Consider the following 10,923-nt stretch of genomic DNA (forward strand, 5'->3'; position numbering starts at 1 on the left):
GCCTAGGGTTCTTTTCGGAGGTTTGGCAATTTATAAGAATTTTTGGCGTCGGTCTCACGTCAAGGGGGTGCCCGAGGGGCCCACAAGCCATAGGGGCGCGCCCTGGCGGCTTGTGGCCACCTCGGTCACTTCCTGGCCCAGCTTCGGTGCTTCGGGGGTCTCTTTTGGTCCAAAAAATCACCGTAAATTTCCAGCCCATTCCAAGAACTTTTATTTCTGCACAAAAAACGACACCACGGTAGCTCTGCTGAAAACAGCGTCAGTCCGGGTTAGTTCTAATCAAATCACACCAAAAACATATAAAATTGTTGTAAACATGGCATGAATACTTCATAAATTATAGATACGTTGGAGACGTATCACAATCACATGAACAAATAAAAGAAAACAATCATAATAAGATGATGGAGATGATGCATAATGCGAAATAAAATAAAACCAACATCATATAACATGCAAGACAAAGAATATATAACAAAATATAGAAGGTATTGCTCCTGGGATGTTACAATGATGTCGAGTGGCTACTAACCGCGTCCGCCTTGCGCACGCCTGTTGAGATTGCCGCAGTCGTCGTCGTCTCCTCTGATGACTATTGGTAGATAATATCAGGGTTAGTAAATTTTAGAAAAACATGCCTATGTTTATTTGGAGCTATCTTGTAATTAGTCAACTTTAGGTAAATATGCATTTTTTAAAATAAAAGTGGTCATTCGCGGGTGTCCTTGTCGCACACGCCGCCATTGGTCCAGACACCTTGTCTGGACGAATATGAGGGCATTCGAAAATGATAATGGGTGCGCCCCTGGGATGCCCTTAGGCTACCCATGGTGGGATTTCATAGGTAGTATCATGTATTTCATGCATGTAAACAACTGACGTGTCACTGATATTGAGAGCATCGACACAGGTTGCCGGGCTATTGGGAGCGGCTGCCCCCACCAGGACCTTGCAATGAACACTCCCAATTGCATTTTTACCCAATTTTCTTTGCAAATAAAAGAAATAAAATCATATTACATAGTTCAAAGTTTAAACACATAAAATAGTTCCATGATAGGAAATAAAATAATTCTTACAATAATTGAAATTAAATTAAATCGCACACTCAATTGGGGACGGCTGATTGTCCTTTGCGTGTCCACAAATGCGTAACTAGATCAATTTTGCAGTTGCTCGTTACTTTCTTCATCACGGATTTCGGCATGTATGACGAGGGTGGCATGCACTTACTAGTCTATGTTAGAAACCATGAGAAAGCACAGACGCTTTACCTAGATGGAGATTGTGGCATGGGACAATAAAATAGGCGTTGCTGCTGGCCTTCCTAGATATGTTGACATTGATTAGGAGAATAATTAGTCAGACAACTAATTTACTTCACCAAATCCATTCGTTTGATGTATGTAAATGAAGGGGTGAAGATACATAAGCGTGAGACACACATGGAGATCATGGGGAGAGGAGCTGGAGCGTCGTCCTGAAGTGGACTTGAGCAGGAACTTGAAGAGATATAAAGAGAGGGTTAGAGTAGTAATTTACGCATGGAAGATATTTTACTGTATTCAGGAAAATGCTGGGTATTTTATAAAACATGTTTGAGAATATTTAGATATGTTTGAAAATTACCAAGTTTGAATTCATTCAAACTTCTTGGAACTTTGAACCCATGAAGCTGAACTCAAAATTGAATGTTAATTTAGGAGGTGGCTCGGCACATTAAATGTGAATTATGGGCACATATGGAACATTTACTTGAGCAACTAAAAGTGTGGCTTAAATAACCAATATCCAAAATAAAGGAAGTTGGAAGTTGGCTTTGGGTTTAAAAGAAAGTGGTGCATGGGCTTGGTGGAAGTTGACAATTGGATTATGAAAGGATCAAGGACGGAGTAAAAGAAGTTGCAATCACATGAACAAATAAAATAAAACAATCATAATAAGATGATGGAGATGATGCATAATGCGAAATAAAATAAAACCAACATCATATAACATGCAAGACAAAGAATATATAACAAAATATGGAAGGTCTTGCTCCTGGGATGTTACAACGATGTCAAGTGGCTCCAGTTGAGATTGCGTCATCGTCTCCTCTGATGACGATTGGTAGATAATATCAGGGTTAGTAAAATTTAGAAAAACATGCCTATGTTTATTTCGAGCTATGTTGTAATTAGTCAACTTTAGATAAATATGCAAAAAAAATTAACAAAAGTGGTCATTCGCTGGTGTCCTTGTCGCACACGCCGCCATTGGTCCAGGCACCTTGTCTGGACGAATACGAGGGCATCCGAACATGATAATGGGTGCGCCCTTGGGATGCCCTTAGGCTACCCATGGTGGGGTTTCATAGGTAGTATCATGCATTTCATGCATGTAAAAAACTGACGTGTCACTGCTATTGAGAGCGTCGACACAGGTTGCTGGGCTATTGGGAGTGGCTGCCCCCATCGGGGCCTTCCAATGAACACTCCCAATTGCATTTTTACCCATTTTTCTTCGCAAATAAAAGAAATAAAATCATATTACATAGTTCAAAGTTTAAACACATGAAATAGTTCCATGATAGGAAATAAAATAATTATTACAAGAATTGAAATTAAATTAAATTGCACACTCAATTGGGGACGGCTGCTTGTCCTTTGCGTGCCCACAAATGCGTAACTAGATCAATTTTGCAGTTGCTCGTTAGTTTCTTCGTCACGGATTTCGGCATGTATGACGAGGGTGGCATGCACTTACTAGTGTATGTTACAGCCTTCAAAGTAGAGAGTACCGAGTTAGAAGAAAACTTTGGCCTCAACTTTGCGTGTTACTTATGATTACCCCACTCCCGATGCAACGACGTCATGCAGTGCAACGATGTCAAACAACCATTGGCAGATTCAGACGAAGAAGATTCCCCTACCAGACTTTGGTGTATATATAAATTTTCTCAGCGTCTTTTCAATAAGTATGGGGAGAAGTATATAAATGTAGATGTGTTATTTATAATCATTTTCCTTGGCAAATACAGTATAATCCAGTAGATGCTAACCTGGAAAAAATTTGCTGCAAAGTATGGAGGAAAACCAAAAGAAGTGGTTGGCTAGTCACCCATGCATGCTGCAAAATTTCAGATCGAATGCTTGTGGAACAACATGCAAGCGTAGTTCACCTAGGCCGGAAAGAGATGAGCGGAAAGAACATTCTGCCACGGCAGCCAGGCACAGCATGCGTGCAGGACGCAGCTGTCCACAGACAGAATCTCCAGCATTTAACCGCCCGCCCTGGGTAATGATGGCGACTGCAGTTGGTTGGTTTACTTTTTGCCGTGCCCAACTCGTTTTCGCGCCGGATAGCTAGCCATGTAGGCATGTAGCTGCGCCGCGCGTGCCTTGGTGACTCGCTGACTGGAGTGGCCCACCGTCTTCCTTCCGCACATGGCAGCGCTGGCACCTGCACTGCACTCGCATAGCCCTTCCAGCCGGTCCGCTACGTCTCCCCGGGCAAACGCCGCCTCCACAGTCCACACACACGAGCGCCGCACAGCACGCGATCCGTCCCTCCCTCCCTCCGCGTGATAAGTCACGCACGCATCCATCCATCCATCCCACCTAGCCACTCCTATATAATCCCCGCACCGTCACCGGAGAAGGGCGCGGAGGGAGGAGAAAAAGGAGCCAGCGCAGCACACCTTCCCAGGCCCCGGCCGTCGTCTCCACGTCCACGGTGAGCGGTTCCGACGAGCTCGGCGGGCGTTCGTGCGCGTGCGAATTTGTTTGGTCGTTCTTCTGCCTGCGTGCGTGTGTGCGTGCGTGCGTGCGTGCGTGCGAGGATTCCCAACTCTCTCTGCTGTTCGATTCGATTTTCCTCCCCCGTTTTCCTCTCTTGGCGTCTCGATCGTGGTGAGAGGAGGCCTAGGCCTGGCACTGGGAGGCGCATGCAGTGCGGCAGCGCGGATCTGTTCCTACCGCTCCGCTCTGCACTGGCCGCGTGACTCCATGGCAGGCTAAAGCTGCTTTGATTTGGTTGAAAGAGTGGGGCGTTTCCTTCTCCGTCGATACGAACGCTTTCGCTGCGTTTCATGGATCCTCTTCCCTTTTCCGCTTACACGGCTAGCCAGCCGCCGCAGCAGCAAGTCGATCTATCACACGCGCTGCTGCTGCTCGAGCATCTAGTTCGCGCACCGTTTTTGGCCCGTGTTTGGATGATCCCGGGTGACGCATGTTCCCGCGAGGGTTTTACTTGCGTTCCTCGTGTTTTCTAGGTAGATCCGTTTTTCGATCCGCGTGTGCGCTCTTTTGATCGCGTGGATCCCAGGGCTGGGACTGGGAGGCGCATCGCATGCCGTGCAGCAGCGACCGCGGATCAGTTCGTACCGCGACTCCATGGCAGGCCTAGATGGCTTTGATCTGGTTTGCAAAACCGAAGTGTTTTTCGCCGCGTTTCGTTTTACTTTTGTGGGTTTTATTTAGTTCATCGACGATGGGTCAGGCGTTGCGGCGGTCTTATTATGTGTCTCGAATCTGTTTACTACTATGCTAATTACCAGATGGATGGATCGACTGGTGTTCCATTTACTGATGTTTTCTTTTGCGGCAGGCAAGGACGCTACTCATCTCAAGGAAGCACGCGCGCGCGCGGAGGCAGATAGATGGCCGCGGTTCCTCCATCCGCGTTTCTGCAGGGCGCGCCCATGGTACGTGACGTGCGTACGACAAGAGCATCAGCTAGCTTTTCTGGCCATTTGGTTGCTTGCCTTTTGTTCATCCTGGCCGATCTATTGGATCACTCTGCTTTTTAATCTGCTGACGTTACGGTTGATATGATCGATGACCACAGTATGCCGCTGTGACGCATTGTTTCTTATTAGGGACCCTTCTTATTACGCGGATTGCTAATTGCTGGTTGGCTAATTGTGTGTTAATGGTCGTCCCGCTGCTTAACTTACTATTACGCATGCATGGGACCGTGATTCGTGCGGCATGTCTTCTTGCCAGAGTTTGTTAGAATCCGAGATTGCAATGGATTGCTATGCGTGATATATAGATCCGGGCTCCCAAGCTAAAGTGGGGGGTACGTGATTTGCCGATTAAATGAGTAGAATGCCGTTGGAAAAACAATACTCTTGTTAAGTGGACTGGTAGTACCTAGGAGTATATTAGTTGCTATATAGTACTACTGAATATGCTCCTGTTTGGTCTTACGTCAGTTAACTTTGATTGATGGTCCATTGATGAATCATGCACCGATTTACCTCGGGTCATTAAATTTGTGCAAGTGCTCCTTTAGTTTTTGACACGTAAAAAATAATTTTACTCAACACCGATGATTTCAAAATAAATCTGCTTCACAAGGGACTCACAACTAGGCGACATTCCTTTTATGTACTACTCCTACTGATCTTAGGAGGTGCTTGGATACGTTTTAGTCTCATGACTAAAAGTAGTGGGATTAAAACTTGCTAGCCTCATCCATGCTTGGATCCAAATATAAATAGACTAAAATCAAGTTAATGCGCATTTATTATCCTCCAAACCCTCCAATCCAGAACTCGCCTGTGTTAAAGGAAATGAGTTAAATGAGGAGAGAGAGGACTAATCCACAATTTAGTAGGGGTACCCCTGACTAAAAAAATTTAGTCTCAAGACTAGTTTTAGCCCCTCTTTAGTGAGGGTTGCTTGAAACTTTAGCCTCTTAAAGACTATTTTTAGTCAGACTAAAATAAGTCCCTTGAATCCAAGCACCCTCTTAGCTAATCTCACTTTTAGCAACTACACTAATTAATTAGTTACTTTGTTGGCACCATTTTTTTATTACTGATGCAAGCATGCAACTACTAGTTAGAAAATTGTTTTCTTAATTCGTCATAAACACTTTTTTTAACTGGTCATAAAAACTTTTTCGTGATGCTTGCATGGACAACTAGGCAGACTCTAGTACGTAGTGTAGTTCGATTTAGTTGCCTCATCGCTCAGGGAGGGAGTCTGAACATGTGTGAGCACCGTACGTGGACCATCTTAAGGATTTCCGATTATTCCGCCCCTTTTGTTTTTTTGTTGATTCGAGGCGATCTGTTGGATCCGTCTACTTTTGATCTGTTGACGTTACAGTTGATGTCGTCTTTCTATATATGCCTGCCGCCACCACGGTGTAGATGCCCGCTGCTGTGCCCCGTGCTTCTTATAGTAGTAGTAGTTAGTACTCCGTACATAGTAGCAGGTGGATCACTAATCTTTTTTTCTGAGTCTACTAGGTTATATTTTAGTGTAGGGTTTTTTTTTTGAGGGAAAAATAATTTTGAGTCTAGGTTTGTTTTTGGAGTAACATTTTTGGATCACTAATCAAGTAATGATGATTGCTGTCTAGTCTGTGTTGGGCTAACGTGGTCTCGCCGAATAATTAGTATGTGTTGCCCAAATCTTGGAAGCCCTGGGAGTCAATTGAGGCCTTCGATTTTGGATTCACGTTCTGATTTTGACTGGGCCGTCGACTGGGTTCACGGGCTCCGCTTGTTCACACAGCGTCTCGATGCCTCGCGGGCGTCGCTCGGCCCCACCCCACGCCCCCAATCTCGCCTGCCAGTTTCTAAAACAAAAAAATCTCGCCTGCCCGACTGGCGGTGCCGCCACCCGCACCGCCGCCTGCCCGACCGGGGTCGTCGCCACCCGCGCCCTCACACCTCGCCCGCGCCGCCACCTGCCCCGCCTCGCGTCGTCCGTGCCCCTCACGACCCTGGCCCACACCTCCCTCGCAGCGCTCCCGGTCCGCTTGCCGCCCTGCCTCATGGCGAGAGGGGAGGCGATTTGGTAAAAGCCGTCTGCGGTCCAGGTTTCTGGTGGCGACTGCTGCGTCTGGAGGTGTGCTGCCGCTACGTCTGCGCCTTGGGCGTGGCCGCTTCATCCCGGTGGCCTGCTGGCTTGGTGAATGCGTGCACATCCCGCTTTTCCCTCTCTTTGCATTGACGCGGCGTGTTTAGGGATTGGATGTGTCATGCTTGGTGGGGCATTTGGTGAATTCTCCTTTTTTTTTTCCCTCTTCAGCATTGCATTTTCTGTTTGGAAAGAAAGCCTGGTTAAAATAGCTGCAACCATCCCCATACATGATAACTGGAACTATTTTTCTCAGTCTAGTGCTTAGTTGAGCTTTCTTTCTGCGTATTTTCCGCACTGGACAGTTCAAGGTTTGTTTCTCAATTTGGCTGTAGGGGTTCTGTGCAAACTTGGGTGTTCAATGCAGTGCTTGGTATTCCATGCACATCATACTTAATGCCTCAATCAAAAAGATTAGTTGAGAGTTTACTGTATTATGCAACCAGTCAATTCTCTTCGGTGTTGGTAAATATCTATCACTAGACTTGATTGACGGACTAATCACCATGGTAAAATCAAGGTTAAATGGAGGTACATCAAAGACTGCACAAGATGTACCCTTGCAGGTTAAAATCAAGGTTACATACAAGATGTACTCCTGCATCGATCAGTCAATTATCTTCTGTATGATCTTCGATGTACCCTTGCAGGATCCATTTTTTTAGTTGAATAGATGCAACTCTGTTTAGATTGAATTCTCTATTTGTAGGAGATAAATTCACCATTCATCGGAACAATTCATAGGTTATTATTGTGCATTCAGTGAGGGCAGGCCTGGCGCAGTGGTAAAGTCCTCCCCACTTGTGCCAAGAGGTCCTGGGTTCGAACCAGCCTCTCTGCATTGCACTTTGCAGGGGTAAGACTAGGTTCCTATAATCCCTCCCCAGACCCCACCTTGTGTGGGAGCTTCTATGCACTGGGTCTGTCCTTTATTATTGTGCATTCAGTAACATAAGTTATTACAGTTTTGGCTGCTTTTCATATACATGTCCGTCTGATTTTCTTGCTTACTACTCCATGTGAATTGCACAATCTAAGAGAAAGATTGCTCTTCTTTGGTTTTTCCACATACCTTCATTTTGCTTTTCCCCAGAGCATGTGCTTAAAAATTTAAATTTCTGACACAAGGTGATAACATATTATAGAATATACAGATGGTGTTGATCCACCTCTTCTTATTGAAATTTGGTCATTTGGTTTTGGGGCATTGTAAATGTTCTTGTGGGTGGCGATTTTTATGCTTTGAGTTAGATGACATTTTTTTTTTATTATACCATCACATACGCACCCTAAGAGAAAATGAGTCTACAAGACAATAAAAGTGACCATCTATGACTATACCTTTATATATTTTTGCACTATAGAGGAACTAGTAACACATGCATGCATGTTGCTAGTCTAAATTACTCCCCACTATGACCAGTCTAAAGTGGGATGTGATCTGCCAATTAAATGAGTAGTTGACAAAACAATATTGTTACTTGGAGTAGTAGAAGTACAGTGGCTAACTTTGGTCTTACATCAGTTCAATATGACAATCTTCCTTTCTGTAATAATCATAGCTAATCCTGTTTGAGCTACTAATTAATTTGTTGACTCCACTAATTACTGATGTAACAAGTACTGTAGTTTGATTTAGTTGCCTCATCTTCCATAGTCTGAACATGTATATGAATATAACAGTATTAAATCGGAGTTATGAATCTTGGCCCGTGCTGAAAACTAAGAGGAGGCCAAATAGGCAAAAGTCAGTTTTACTATTGTCACATTGTGGTACTATATACTAAACCAGGAAAGCACAGACACGTGTGCGTGTTGTTAAGACGTTTCTCTGTTTCAGTGCTCTGCTTCGTCTGTTTACGCGAGTATAGTGTTCTGAAAGTAGAGTAGTAAGTGTCTCTGTTTCACTCTTACCATGATGAAGAAACAACATAGTATTCTGAATCCCACGCAGCATACATCGCACGTCCACTCCCCAAAGAATTTTTACTTTAGTTTTAATAGTGTGCTCAACCTGCTTCTATTTACACGCATCTAATCGAGTTTCCTTCCTTATGTGCAGGCTACACAGCCTGAAGGCTGGGGCGAGCTGCCATGTGATCTGATAAGGCGGATTGTCGAGAATTATCTGTCTTGTGGAATTGACAGGCGACGCCTCTCATGGATCAACAGGCACTGGGGCGAGACTATCCGCGATATGAAGCTGCCAGAACTGCCATGGATGTTCCTCCCTTCAACCAGCACTCCGATGTTTTTTGAACCTGTGACTCGGTGCCTGCACAAGATCTGGCTTCCGGCTGCACTTAAGAGTGGGATGCTGTGTGGGTCATCAGGGCCATGGATATTCATCAGCCTCGGGTACCCGGAGCGACAATTCATTTTATACAACCTATGCAATGGAGAGAAGAGAGGTCGCATTGACCTGCCGGTGACGATACTGAACAAGGAAGGTATGATTCACAACGTCTGGGTTGAGATGGCAGCCCTCTCACGCCCCCCTTCAACCGCTGAGTACACGGTGGCTGCAGTGGTACGCATTGGCGAATCCCTTGTTCACACCATAGCGACGTGGGAGTCCAATGAGGATCACTGGACTGAGATTGGAACTGTGGAAGATGGAGTGTTCGACATGTTGTTCTATCAGGGCTCCTTCCACTTCCTCACGTCCAGTGAAGATCTGATCAGGCTTGTTCCGGAGGGCCTCTCATTCAGAATGGAGAGTTATCATGTTAAGTTTCGCTCCAGCAAACCGATTGATGATTACTATGAAGCTCAGGAGACAGGTTACATACTGAGGAGGTACCTGGTGGAGTCCACAGCAGGACATCTTCTGTTTGCCGTGAAGTGTACGCATGGTAGCAGGAAGACATTTGATATCAAACTGTTGCGTCTGTCTGTTGACGATGCCGGCCAAGCCAGGTGGGCCCATTACAAGAACACAATGGATGAAATGATTTACCTAGGTCAGGCTTCCTCTGTATCTTGTGTCAGTCAGGGTGAGCCAACTATTCATTTTCTTGATGACCGTATGGTGAAGAGCGAGGCCGAGGCGGATCACTACTACAGGAGGGACATGGGAGGGTTGCAGCCCCATGTCCTCCAGGTTGGCTGGTACGGTTACCGAACACCAAACGAAGAATCCAGGTTCAGCTATCGAGCACCAGACGACATAGGAGCGACTGACGTACCAACACCAGTTTGGTGCAAGCCCCAGTCTGGTGGTTCCACCACTGACTGACTGCCACTCCTGTGACCATCATCGTCAATGCTTAGTCCAGCTCCGCTTGTTTTCAAGGATTGACACTACCCTTTTCTCTATTTGCTCATTATATATAGAGAATGTGAATTCTGCTTTCTAGGATTGCAATTCCTGGAAAAGGGGAATTTCCGAGTATTGGTTCTACCACGTGAATGACTGTCACTCCTGTGACTATCATCGTATCTCTGCTTGCTTAGTCCAGCTCCGCTTGTTTACTCATTTTATATAGAGAATGTGTGCTAGCTGTATGTGAATTCTGCTTTGTAGGATTGCAATTCCTCTTATTCCCTATATCTGGACTCATAATGCGTCCTTTCAACTTTTGCTTGTATGAAAGGTGATCGTTACATGGTTATAGTAACAACAGACAATTCTAGTGATTTTTGTTGCATTGGAGCTTGGACATCAACGCTTTAGTATGCTCACCAAGAGTTGATGTCCAATCGTGAGGACAGAGCCGTGAATTTTATTTTCCACCTCCTACTTACAGTTTTGCTGACGATGCGGCTGGCGATGCTCTGATCAGGCGCGGGGGCGCTCGATTTCGTCGACGACGAGTTTGAATCTCCTGATGTTTGATCCAATTTGTTCTGGTCGTGCTTGCCCTGAGATGCTCTGGTGTTCCATGTTAGTGTTTGCTAGGATTAGGCTCCATGCCAGGGACTTGAGCCCCCTGTACCTAGCTGGGTTTCTGTTTCAGATGTTCTGGTTCCGTTTTGCTTCAACCTGGGATGTTCCCAGTTTTGCTTCTACCTGTAACCTTTGAGTCACGGCTGTTTCCCAATGAGTGACACAGTAAACTTCTTA

The 10,923-nt window shown here is 45.4% G+C and overlaps 1 protein-coding gene across 4 annotated transcripts; it reads left to right on the forward strand.

Moving 5' to 3' along the window:
• The first annotated feature begins 3,622 nt into the window (after positions 1 to 3,622).
• On the forward strand, positions 3,623 to 10,496 carry LOC109735664 (uncharacterized). 4 transcript variants are annotated; one of them, XM_020294875.4, is made up of 3 exons: positions 3,623 to 3,714; positions 4,588 to 4,684; positions 8,920 to 10,496. In XM_020294875.4, exons 2-3 carry the CDS (start codon positions 4,640 to 4,642, stop codon positions 10,093 to 10,095), a joined length of 1,221 nt encoding a protein of 406 aa, XP_020150464.1. In that variant the 5' UTR covers positions 3,623 to 3,714; positions 4,588 to 4,639; the 3' UTR covers positions 10,096 to 10,496. The 4 variants fall into 4 exon arrangements, with proteins under 4 accessions (XP_020150464.1, XP_040247926.1, XP_020150465.1 ...); XM_040391992.3 differs by lacking the exons at positions 3,623 to 3,714; positions 4,588 to 4,684 and adding an exon at positions 6,037 to 6,908; XM_020294876.3 differs by lacking the exons at positions 3,623 to 3,714; positions 4,588 to 4,684 and adding an exon at positions 6,540 to 6,997.
• The last annotated feature ends 427 nt before the right edge of the window (positions 10,497 to 10,923 follow it).

Source organism: Aegilops tauschii, chromosome 6 (genome assembly GCF_002575655.3).
Source record: "Aegilops tauschii subsp. strangulata cultivar AL8/78 chromosome 6, Aet v6.0, whole genome shotgun sequence".
In the NCBI taxonomy this organism is placed as follows: Eukaryota; Viridiplantae; Streptophyta; class Magnoliopsida; order Poales; family Poaceae; genus Aegilops; species Aegilops tauschii.

Excerpts from the sequence above, each read along its gene's own strand:
- LOC109735664 (XM_040391992.3), top strand. The coding sequence starts at position 6,393 with ATGTGTTGCCCAAATCTTGGAAGCCCTGGGAGTCAATTGAGGCCTTCG. Across the intron at positions 6,909-8,919 it reads CCCGGTGGCCTGCTGGCTTG|GCTACACAGCCTGAAGGCTG; the intron begins GTGAATGCGTGC and ends CCTTATGTGCAG.